General features: G+C 42.9%; 1 protein-coding gene across 1 annotated transcript in view; it reads left to right on the top strand.

Moving 5' to 3' along the window:
- ptc (protein patched) overlaps positions 1 to 8,440 on the top strand; it is a 30,674-nt gene extending 22,234 nt beyond the window's left edge. The window contains exons 7-11 of the mRNA XM_066733598.1: positions 3,241 to 3,648; positions 3,734 to 5,596; positions 5,665 to 6,153; positions 6,299 to 6,422; positions 6,556 to 8,440. Of these exons, the coding sequence (XP_066589695.1) occupies positions 3,241 to 3,648; positions 3,734 to 5,596; positions 5,665 to 6,153; positions 6,299 to 6,422; positions 6,556 to 6,698 (3,027 nt within the window). The 3' untranslated portion in view covers positions 6,699 to 8,440. The remainder of the gene's footprint in view (positions 1 to 3,240; positions 3,649 to 3,733; positions 5,597 to 5,664; positions 6,154 to 6,298; positions 6,423 to 6,555) is intronic.
- Positions 8,441 to 12,730: the final 4,290 nt, after the last annotated feature.

Genomic DNA, 12,730 nt, shown 5'->3' with positions numbered 1-12,730 from the left:
GTTGGAGCGTGCAAGCGACCATCCGCATAAATTAAAGCACGCGTGCCTTCTTGAACGTTGCGTGAGTGCGTGAGTTGGTTCGTTCTTGCAACGCGATTACCGCTAACTCGTCCCGCCAGAGATGATCCTCCGAGGGAGGGGGAGGGGGAAGCGAGTAAAAGAAAGAGAGGAGAAATCAATGTGCCAAGGATTGAAAGAGATACGCGAGCGGCTCAATTAATTTCGCGTAATTGAAAGTCGGGATTTATGTCGCTTGTACCGCACACGCCCCGTCAGCTATAAAGAAATCTACCGCATCCCCCCCCCCCCTCCCTACCTCTACCACCTCTTTCATCCTCGCTACTCCCTTACCATGCCACTTATACCCCTCATTCTCTCTCTCTCTCTCTCTCTCGGTTCCTTTACATGCGTACACGACTCTTATAGAAAAAAAAACTTTAAGAAACTTTTCAAGGTATTAAATTTTTGTACAGTGATTAAATCAGATTAAGTCAATATCAATTAAAACGATAAATTAACAAGTTTTCATGGTTTAATTGCATTTTTAATAAAGTTGGAGGAATTGGTATTTTTTTATTTAGGGAAATTGAAGAATTTTATTCTCGTGCATTAATTCGTAGGATAGATGCAGTTTTGGTATTCGTGTAAGAAGATTAAATAAAATTTTATTCCATAGAGAATTGCGAATGTCAAACGAGTTCGATTTGCTAAATTCTGGTTCACTCTAACGTTTTAATCGCATGGCCAGGATCGATTAAAAACTAGTTTGGTCAACTGTCTCGTGCCATAAACTGTGTCGAGATGATTCCACGCGGTATCTTTCCAACGAGCGAAATGTAACTCTCGACGCTCGGTCCATTGGCAATTTCACTCGGGACCAAATAGCAAAAGTCTTCTTCACCGTTAACGAAGCTATAACGAGATCCACTTGTATTTTATAATCGATACCGACTCACCGGGACAGGCTGCTACGTCTCGAGTTATTATTATTATTCTTCTCAATTATTATCGGTCGCCGCGTAATTGCATTTTCGAAGAATCGTTTCCTCATTGGACACTCGATCGCTCTCTTATCCTGGCCAATATCAATCCAGCCAAATCGATTCTTCTTTACTATTATTTCCCTTGAATTTTTCATTCAGCTTTCTTGTCGGTTCACCGTAATTGATTCTTGTTTACTATTATTTCCCTATAGAATTTTCCATTCAATTCTATTATTTCCTAAAATTTTTCATTCAGATTTTCCTACTCGTTAAGCGATTGCTGGGCAAGCAACGATACGAGAATATTTGTTTAATTAGCAGGGTCGAGGGAAAACAGGAAGCGTGGGTGCACATGAGCAGATTTTACACGAGGCATGTGTATCGAATAATTAAAAATCATTTCGATTCCTTCGGCACACGTGTCTACGAGTGCGTGAAAAAGCGTGAATTCCAGTTTCAATCTCCTTCCATTTGTTTTTCACTCGAGTGTAAAACTCACAGCGAGAAATGAAATTTATATTCGAACGACCAAACATCCTATTGGAATTGACCCCGTGGAAATTACGCGCTCCTACCACTGTACTAGCTAATCGGACAAGCGATTTAAAAAAATTGTCAGACAAGTCGGTTTCCGGCGAGCTTTTAGATTTATCTTCTTTCTACGTGCATAGAAAATTAAACGACCGTCAGCCTAACTATACTCACTAGTCATTTTCAAACGGTAACCCTATCGGCCATGTTTCTACCAATCGCTAGTCGCTGTGCTAGAAAAAAATACAGAAAAATAAAACTGTATGTATGCATATATTTAACATCAAAGTATTAAATAAATTTTGCACTCGAGTTTTTTCATAGTAAATTTCTATTTCACAAATTAGTAGTAGGAGGGATGAAAGTTTTCCTTAAATTTAGCAAGAATCTATCGAATTTTAGCAAAGTGAAAAATACTGATGCATACGCCAATGGGAGCTAGCCTTGTATAAGCCGCGCCGTAATCATGCTGGGTGGGCCTTCTGATGCTGCTCTTTGCTGAGTGCTGCTGGCTGCTGGCTTTGCTCTGGTCCATCTTGGCATGCGGGTGTCGCCCTACGAGGTCCGTGGCCTTTCCGATTGTAACCGAACAAGGCCAAAGGACTCTCCACTCCATACCAATCCACCAAATCTTTTCAATTTCAAACTTTCACTCGTATACTTATTCTCCTCCCCCTCCAAGCAATTGATTCTCGTCCTATTTCTTCGCGTCGACTCTAATATTTCCACGACCAACGGAAATGCTTCGTGAAACACTGTATATATACTCGAGTAGGATATACAGGGTCCTCCACTTAAAATAAACTAGTGTATGAGAGAGAAAGAAGATACGTATCTTCTAAAATATTAAAGATGTCAAAATTGTGTTCCTAAGGTTTCTTCGAATTCAAATAGCTAAATTTCTTGAAAAGGTGCTATATATATCAAAATTTAATGTGTTTTATTGTTACGGAGAGGCGTGTCTTCTCGCATCTGTGCTCTGAGTCATTTCAACTGTTGGACCCTGTACATAATTAGTCGAGTGCACTTTCCTCGACACAATCGTATGCACATGTATGTGTATATATTATACCACATATTTTCTCTCTCTCTCTCTCTCTCTCTCTCTGGTATTCTTTATTTTTACCAAGGAATACCTTGAAGCAATCGGCAGATCTGTGTATATCCTGAGAGGAGAAAAGTTGGGTCCGTGCAAGCTGGAAAATGATAAAAACGTAGCGATAGTGAGTGGTAAGTGTGATGGGACATGGGGTGTGCGGACCTCACAGCAAGGTTTTACGAGGTCTATAAAAGGAACATACCTGAGCCGAACCTTTAAAGAGGTTCGTCTAGTAAAGTTGCCCGAGCCTTGTACAATACTACGCGAGACGTCTATATCGCGAGAAGACAATCCCATTGGCGTAGACCATCGTAAAATTCGACTTCCCAATAAATTATGCACTCTTCTTCGCGATTGGAATTTTAAAACAACAAATCAAATGCATTTCATTATAAAGTATTTCTCGAATTACTCAAACTTGGCAAACCTAGCTCACTCATAAATATATACAAACTCTTTACTTTACCCTTCCCACACTATTAACTCGAATCATGTTACACTAGCTAAGGAATTTTTTTATACACGTTTTCTACTTTAAAAATGGTCACTGGACCATCCAATCATAGTTTTAGGGTTAAAAATGCTTCTTCAATTTTTACAATATCCTAATTCTAATTTTCTTCACAGATACCGGATGTGGGAGCTGAGTTAACGGGTGGCTGCTACGGATTCGCCGCAAAATACATGCATTGGCCCGAGGAGCTCGTGGTCGGTGGTGCAAAACACAACAAAACTGGTCATTTGACACGTGCAGCTGCTCTGCAAAGCGTCGTTCAACTCATGGGCGAACGAGAGCTGTACGATTTCTGGGCGGAAACTTACAAGGTTCACCATATCGAGTGGTCCCAGGAGAAAGCATCTCAGGTCCTCAACACTTGGCAAAGAGCTTTCAACGCAGCAGTGAAGAAACATCTGAACAACAATGCTACCACGTCTTACAATTTGTATTCCTTCAGCACCACGACGATGAACGATATTCTAGAAAGATACAGCGAAGTCTCCATCCTGAAGATCACCATTGGATGCGTTGTCATGGTCAGTATTTTCCTGGTCCTCCGAAGGTTCTTAAAAATCGATTAAAATTCAAAAACAAACAAGTTAACCCATCGTGAAATTTCAGCTGCTGTACGCAGGCGTGGCACTGTTTCGTTGGAAGGATCCAGTTAGGTCGCAGTCAGGAGTTGGCATCGCTGGAGTGATGCTGGTATGCGCCACTTTAGCAGCTGGCTTGGGATTCTGCGCCCTCCTGGGGATCCCCTTCAACGCAGCGACCACTCAAATCGTTCCGTTCCTGGCCCTTGGCCTGGGGGTCCACGATATGTTCCTGATGACCCACTCTTATGCGGAACACGCTGTGAACGAAGTGCCAAGTGCCGAGCAAACTGGCGTGGTCCTCAAGAGAACAGGCTTGTCCGTGTTGCTGACTGGTCTCAGCAACGTTGCTGCGTTCTTCGCGGCCGCTCTGATCCCGGTACCAGCGTTAAGAGTCTTCTGCCTTCAGGCTGGGATACTGATCCTCTTCAATTTGGCAGCCATGTTGTTGGTCTTCCCAGCGATGGTCAGTTTGGACCTGAGACGTCGCAGATCCGGAAGGTCCGATGTCTTCTGCTGCTGTCTGCCAGCAATGGCCGCCTCGAACGCCATCAGGGGCAGGTGTGGTACCAAGTGTAACGGTGCCAATGGCAAAACGGCTAAGCAAACCGTGGCCAGGGCCATTCCTCCGGAACGCAGAGAGACCTGCACTCAGATCCTGACGTCCCAGGACACCCAGAACGAGTCCTGGGTCGGTGGAAACATCGTGGACGCAGACTTCGAGAAGAATTGCAGTGAAGAGGACACTCTGACTGGTTGTACACAGGATGATTGCCTCAGTATTTCACTGACTCAACTCGCAGCCAAACATTATGCTCCATTCGTCACCAGACCAGCCACCAAAGTCTTCGGGATGATGATCCTGGCTGCTGTATTAGCTGGAAGCGTCTGGCAAGCCATGAGAGTCAGGGATGGCCTTGAACTCACTGATTTGGTACCACAAAACTCCAACGAACATGCTTTCCTGGCTGCCCAGGCTAAACATTTCGGCTTCTATAATATGTACGCCGTTACCGGTAGGGACTTTGAGTATCCGAACAATCAGAAGCTCCTCTACGAGTATCACGACTCCTTTATGAGGATCAAGAACGTCATGAAGAACGACAATGGTGGTCTACCTGAGTTCTGGCTGGGTCTCTTCAGGGACTGGCTGAAGAGATTGCAGGGGGCCTTCGACAAGGATTACAAGAGTGGTTGTATCACTCAGGAACGTTGGTACAAGAATGCTACCGATGATGCAATACTGGCCTACAAGTTGCTCGTGCAAACTGGACACGTGGACAATCCCATAGACAAGAGTCTCATCACACAGGTGAGATTGGTGGATGCAGAAGGGATCATCAATCCACGTGCATTTTACAATTATCTCAGTGCCTGGGCATCGAACGACGCTTTGGCGTACGGTGCATCACAGGCCAATCTCAGACCGGAACCAAGACTGTGGATCTACACCAATGACCACGAGCTGAAGATCCCGAAGAGCATGCCTCTGACCTATGCCCAAATGCCATTTTATTTGCACAAATTGACCGACACCGAAGAGATCACTGAGCTCATAGCCAGCGTAAGGAAATTATGTAAAAGATTTGAGGAACGTGGTCTACCCAACTTCCCTTCCGGAATTCCGTTCCTCTTCTGGGAACAGTACATGGACCTGAGGAATTACCTTGGCATTGCTCTGCTGGCTGCACTAGGAGCTACCGTAGCAATCGTAGGAATTTTATTGCTGAACGTCTGGGCTGCTTTGCTAGTAGGCACATCACTAGCTGGAGTAGTTCTTCAGCTTCTGGGCATCATGGGACTCTGCGATATAAAACTTAGCGCAGTTCCAGCTGTGTTGTTGGTTGTCAGTGTTGGAATAGCTGTTCATTTCACGGTTCATATTTGTTTGGTAAGTTTCTAGTCTGATAAATTAAATATTCAGTTTGGTCCCGTCTCTCTAACAATAATTTCTTACAGAGTTTTGTAACCAGCGTTGGTAGCAGGGACCGAAGAATACGTCTGGCCCTTGAACACATGTATACACCAGTGATTCACGGAGCCCTCACGACATTGCTCGCAGTGGTCATGCTGGCGTTCTCCGAATTCGATTTTATAGTAAGATACTTCTTCCTGGTGCTGCTTTGCCTCATCGGAATCGGCCTCGTCAACGGACTCTTCTTCTTCCCGATTCTATTGTCCTTGATCGGTCCATCACCGGAAGTGGTGCCTCACGATCATCCAGATCGAATATCAACGCCAACCCCACCAGCCTCTCCCATAGTCAGGAGATCGAAGCCTCCTGCACCACCTAGAAGATCCCACAAGATCGAGAATGCAAGATTGCACGCTGAGCCGTCCTTGACGACGATAACCGAGGAGCCAAATTCCTGGCACAGCACTCAAGAGTCTTGCATCATCGTGCAACCGGAAGTCAAAGTCGAGACGACGTCGACGTGCGGCAATCAGGTAACTCGTCATTCCTTCTTCTTGTCGTGACCAACCATCGAGTTTTATGATCAGTGACTCGCTTAAGAACGGTCCCAGACTATTTGCAGTTGGAATTAATTGGCATGCCTAACAAAGCTTGTTTTGTTTTCTTTTCGACTAACAGAATTGCAGCGGATCAGACACAAGTGGGTCTAGTCGAACGTCACCGGTACCATCCACGTCCCATATCACTACCAAAGTGACAGCGACCGCCAATATCAAAGTGGAGGTTCATACGCCATTATCCAGTAAGTAATTCTTTTCCAACGCAGAGAGATCATTCCTGCAATATCCTTGCGTTAACTTCATCGTGTGTGACTCGAGGCAACGGAGGAACGCCGGAAAAAACGAAAGTCTAATTTATTTTTAAATTTGTTGTAGGTGGAGTGGATCGTAGCGAGAAATGTCGGCACACGAGCTCAGGTAGCAGACGGAGCTCGCGCTGCAGTGCGAACATTAATGCGGGGGAGTCTTCAGGTTCCAGTTCTGAACCGGATTCAGACTTTAACCCAAACAAGCACTAACGACAAGAACCGGGAAGATCGACAGCTACTGCTCAAGTATCACGCTAAGCGAGAACCTATGGAAGGCTGATTAGGATAGTTTTCTATTTTTCTACTTCTGTTCCTCCTCCTCCTCATCCTCACCTTTACCGAGCAGTGACTCGTACGGCGCTGCTCGACTGCTGAAACACAAGTATTATACGATCCAGAATATTATTCCTCTTCTTGTACCCCCAACCCCATCCCCTCTTCCTTCGCCTGACACTATTATTCATACGCAGTCACGTGACTACTGCGAATGTCCTTTCAAGGACTGTACATAAATACTCTGAGAACGCATTTATATATTTATATCACACTTACAGCGTATGCGGTGCGGTGCTCTTTCTTATATTTAGCTTAAGGATATTGCGAATATTTTACCAGAATGGTAACGAAAGGTATATGTAGATGTTAAGGATAGTATGTCGTAATATATTTCGAGATATCGCGTATCGACGAGGGTTCGAGGAATCAGTGCGCACGTTATAGTCGTGGACCTTCTTCCAACTTGAAGTAAAATCGCTTCGGGGAGAGTGCTTCGGTACAGCTATGCGCTATAGTCCAGTTTCTGTGAAACTACAAGCTCATTGATCGGAAAACGAAAGGAAGAAGAAAGCGAGAATTTTTTGTATCTGCCACATTCGAATTATTCTTCCAAGCACGACAAATCAGACTGTTTTCTTCCACCAAGTTATCCAATGTTGTTGTACTTTGTTAAGAAAGGTAGGACTTGCGAGGTCCTAAAATTTGTTAAGTAAATTTTTTTTAAACTTATGCAGAAGCTCGGTCTGTTTCTTATAATTTAATTTCTCATTTCTTTCTTTGGCGAACGAAAAGATGAGGAAATTGTGGTGTGTATGATTGTCCTTATACTCTGCTTGATTGTTTTAAGCATACTGGTATACGTGGGAGTACTCGAGAGACGATTCGTTAAATCCTAAATTATTGTAAAGTTGAAATGAGAAATCTTCGAACACAAGGCTATTATAAGACTTACGAATACATTTTATTAACGTAGTACTGAAACTCTATACATATATATATATATATATATATATATTTACTATATATTTCGAACTACTATTTATTATACGCGCTAATATTTTTACGTGCAGTGTGGATGTGACTTGAGCGATATTGAATCTGAAAATTATTTATTATTTATTTTAATATCCTCACCAGCATATCTTAAAGTATTTCAAAGAATACACTTTGTATAATTCCTATTTTCGTGCGGTGACTTGTAAAAATGAATAATTATTTATGTCAACGCATGCGATATATTTCTATATAATGAAGTCGCTACTTAACTTAACGAAATAAGTATTGTTAGATGATTCATACCTCTAATGTAAAAAGCTGTAATATATTATTATACACGAGTAATTTTTACATAGCGCACTGGCGAGTAATCCAGTAATCCAGGAAATTATGTACAATAAGAAAAGTATTTTTATGAAAAGTCAAGCTGTATACAATAACAATCGCAAATAAGGTATTTAATATAATGTCCTGTAACAAGTACGGGGCTTAATAATTGTGTATAAAAACCAATGTATAAGTATGGAATGGAATAGTCAATAATACCTCCACTATGCGTGTTAAGTTACACCATGACTTAATATTTTAAACGGTTCACTATGACATTTGATTATTTTTAAGTACCGAAATATAGAAACTATGTGTATGATCTATAATCATTTTTGTACATAAATATAATAACATTGTAATAAATACTGTGTTATTCTTTATCAATTCCTGTTACTCTTTCAATTACCTCAATTATAAAGAAACTAAAAATCTATATATGACTAAAATAAAGTTTATAGGGGGTTCGCTATTTATTTCAATTTAAAATTCCACGTTTTGCGCGGGCTTGACTAAAGTAAAATATAATATACATATAGTATACACGATAATGTATACTTGGCAGAGAATATATGTACATATGGCTTTCCCTTAATTTTTCGATGCTTTTAGGAATCGCTTTGAAAAGACCAGCGCTTTTACTTCGCGCGCATAACTCATACTCGCTTACTTCGTATGTCCACACTATGTTTATATAAAATCAATAAAAATGAATGAAAATTTGTTTAAAATTAATTAAATTATAACAAAATAATTTATTTTAATTAAATTTACTTAGATTTATTAAAACGCGGTAAAATTTTATTAACATAATAATAAAATAGCACCTATTTGATGAAAATAAAACACTAAATTATTTTTAATCGCGACTAATTCGAAATAAATGTTAATGATTATAAAAAAAGAACAGCGCGATCATTGACAACTCGTGCGCGGAAATTTTATAGATAAACTGAAACTCGCGCTTAAAAAAAAAACATCCGAAACAGGTACTACTCATTAAGATTTTTTTTCACCGGCTCTTAAAACGCTAAATTTGCCATATTGATATAAAATTGTTAACATTGCAGTGTATTAGCGTAAGTATTTTCGAAAAAATGGTTATTCGTACTTGGCAAAATAATCATTTTAAGGGCCAACGGTACAGTCGGCAATTCAATGCTAACCACTCAACAAATTGAAGTTAAAAAATCAGTTTTAATGCCGGGCAGTTGAAAAGTTAATTAATCTGAATAAAGGTTGGAGTAACTATTTTAAGATGACTCATTTTCAAGTATAACTGCTCTTTATCTGGTGCGAAAACTGCTTTTATAACTCCAATTTCTTAAGTTGCAAGCATTGAATTTCCGACTGAATCGTTGGCCCTAAGAGATGGTGAAAGAGATCCTACTCGTATATACATATATTAAAAAAAAACACGTTGCGGAGTGCCGTTTGAAGCATCCAACACTCGTAGTGTCAGTCGATAAGTTCACGTCGCGGAGTGCGGTTGTCCCGCGTAGTGTACGTTAAGAAAAATCGCGTCGCGCAGTGCCGTTTGAAAGATCCGAGTTTCGTAGTGTCAGTCGAGAAGTGTTCGTCGCGGAGTGCGGTTGTCCCGCATAGAGTACGTTAAAAAAATCACGTTGTGCAGTACCCATTGAAAAATTTGAGTATCGTAGTGTCACTCGAGAAGTGTTCGTCGGGGAGTGCGGTTGCCCCGCGTAGTGTACGTTAACATAAAATTCGCGTCGAGCAGTGCTGTTTGAAAGATCCGAGTATCGTAGTGTCAGTCGAGTAGTGTGCGTCGCGGAGTGCGGTTGTCCCGCGCAGTATAGATTAAAAAAATTCGCGTCACACAGTGCCGTTTGAAAGATCCGAGTATCGTAGTGTCAGTCGAGTAGTGTTCGACGCGGAGTGTGGTTGTCCCGCGTAGTGTACATTAAAATTAAATTCGCGTTGAGCAGTACCGTTTGAAAAATCAGTGTTTCGTAGTGTCAGTCGAGTAGTGTTCGTCGCGGAGTGCAGTTGTCCTGCGTAGTATACGTTAAAAAAATCACGTCGCGCAGTACCGTTTGAAAAATTTGAGTATCGTAGTGTCAGTCGAGTAGTGTTCGTCGCGGAGTGCGGTTGTCCCGCGTAGTATGCGTTAAAAAAATCACGTCGTGCAGTGCCCATTGAAAAATTTGAGTATCGTAGTGTCACTCGAGAAGTGTTCGTCGGGGAGTGCGGTTGCCCCGCGTAGTGTACGTTAACATAAAATTCGCGTCGAGCAGTGCCGTTTGAAAGATCCGAGTATCGTAGTGTCAGTCGAGTAGTGTGCGTCGCGGAGTGCGGTTGTCCCGCGCAGTATAGATTAAAAAAATTCGCGTCACACAGTGCCGTTTGAAAGATCCGAGTATCGTAGTGTCAGTCGAGTAGTGTTCGACGCGGAGTGTGGTTGTCCCGCGTAGTGTACATTAAAATTAAATTCGCGTTGAGCAGTACCGTTTGAAAAATCAGTGTTTCGTAGTGTCAGTCGAGTAGTGTTCGTCGCGGAGTGCAGTTGTCCTGCGTAGTATACGTTAAAAAAATCACGTCGCGCAGTACCGTTTGAAAAATTTGAGTATCGTAGTGTCAGTCGAGTAGTGTTCGTCGCGGAGTGCGGTTGTCCCGCGTAGTATGCGTTAAAAAAATCACGTCGTGCAGTGCCCATTGAAAAATTTGAGTATCGTAGTGTCACTCGAGAAGTGTTCGTCGGGGAGTGCGGTTGCCCCGCGTAGTGTACGTTAACATAAAATTCGCGTCGAGCAGTGCTGTTTGAAAGATCCGAGTATCGTAGTGTCAGTCGAGTAGTGTGCGTCGCGGAGTGCGGTTGTCCCGCGCAGTATAGATTAAAAAAATTCGCGTCACACAGTGCCGTTTGAAAGATCCGAGTATCGTAGTGTCAGTCGAGTAGTGTTCGACGCGGAGTGTGGTTGTCCCGCGTAGTGTACATTAAAATTAAATTCGCGTTGAGCAGTACCGTTTGAAAAATCAGTGTTTCGTAGTGTCAGTCGAGTAGTGTTCGTCGCGGAGTGCAGTTGTCCTGCGTAGTATACGTTAAAAAAATCACGTCGCGCAGTACCGTTTGAAAAATTTGAGTATCGTAGTGTCAGTCGAGTAGTGTTCGTCGCGGAGTGCGGTTGTCCCGCGTAGTATGCGTTAAAAAAATCACGTCGTGCAGTGCCCATTGAAAAATTTGAGTATCGTAGTGTCACTCGAGAAGTGTTCGTCGGGGAGTGCGGTTGCCCCGCGTAGTGTACGTTAACATAAAATTCGCGTCGAGCAGTGCTGTTTGAAAGATCCGAGTATCGTAGTGTCAGTCGAGTAGTGTGCGTCGCGGAGTGCGGTTGTCCCGCGCAGTATAGATTAAAAAAATTCGCGTCACACAGTGCCGTTTGAAAGATCCGAGTATCGTAGTGTCAGTCGAGTAGTGTTCGACGCGGAGTGTGGTTGTCCCGCGTAGTGTACATTAAAATTAAATTCGCGTTGAGCAGTACCGTTTGAAAAATCAGTGTTTCGTAGTGTCAGTCGAGTAGTGTTCGTCGCGGAGTGCAGTTGTCCTGCGTAGTATACGTTAAAAAAATCACGTCGCGCAGTACCGTTTGAAAAATTTGAGTATCGTAGTGTCAGTCGAGTAGTGTTCGTCGCGGAGTGCGGTTGTCCCGCGTAGTATGCGTTAAAAAAATCACGTCGTGCAGTGCCCATTGAAAAATTTGAGTATCGTAGTGTCACTCGAGAAGTGTTCGTCGGGGAGTGCGGTTGCCCCGCGTAGTGTACGTTAACATAAAATTCGCGTCGAGCAGTGCTGTTTGAAAGATCCGAGTATCGTAGTGTCAGTCGAGTAGTGTGCGTCGCGGAGTGCGGTTGTCCCGCGCAGTATAGATTAAAAAAATTCGCGTCACACAGTGCCGTTTGAAAGATCCGAGTATCGTAGTGTCAGTCGAGTAGTGTTCGACGCGGAGTGTGGTTGTCCCGCGTAGTGTACATTAAAATTAAATTCGCGTTGAGCAGTACCGTTTGAAAAATCAGTGTTTCGTAGTGTCAGTCGAGTAGTGTTCGTCGCGGAGTGCAGTTGTCCTGCGTAGTATACGTTAAAAAAATCACGTCGCGCAGTACCGTTTGAAAAATTTGAGTATCGTAGTGTCAGTCGAGTAGTGTTCGTCGCGGAGTGCGGTTGTCCCGCGTAGTATGCGTTAAAAAAATCACGTCGTGCAGTGCCCATTGAAAAATTTGAGTATCGTAGTGTCACTCGAGAAGTGTTCGTCGGGGAGTGCGGTTGCCCCGCGTAGTGTACGTTAACATAAAATTCGCGTCGAGCAGTGCCGTTTGAAAGATCCGAGTATCGTAGTGTCAGTCGAGTAGTGTGCGTCGCGGAGTGCGGTTGTCCCGCGCAGTATAGATTAAAAAAATTCGCGTCACACAGTGCCGTTTGAAAGATCCGAGTATCGTAGTGTCAGTCGAGTAGTGTTCGACGCGGAGTGTGGTTGTCCCGCGTAGTGTACATTAAAATTAAATTCGCGTTGAGCAGTACCGTTTGAAAAATCAGTGTTTCGTAGTGTCAGTCGAGTAGTGTTCGTCGCGGAGTGCAGTTGTCCTGCGTAGTATACGTTAAAAAAATCACGTCGCGCAGTACCGTTTGA

This window comes from Prorops nasuta, unplaced genomic scaffold (genome assembly GCF_024137725.1).
Source record: "Prorops nasuta isolate Cenicafe-Biocafe unplaced genomic scaffold, Cenicafe_Pnas_1.2 PNAS00011, whole genome shotgun sequence".
Lineage (NCBI taxonomy): Eukaryota > Metazoa > Arthropoda > Insecta > Hymenoptera > Bethylidae > Prorops > Prorops nasuta.
The sequence above is the reverse complement of the archived record's forward strand: the minus strand, read 5'-3'. Positions and strand labels throughout refer to the sequence as shown.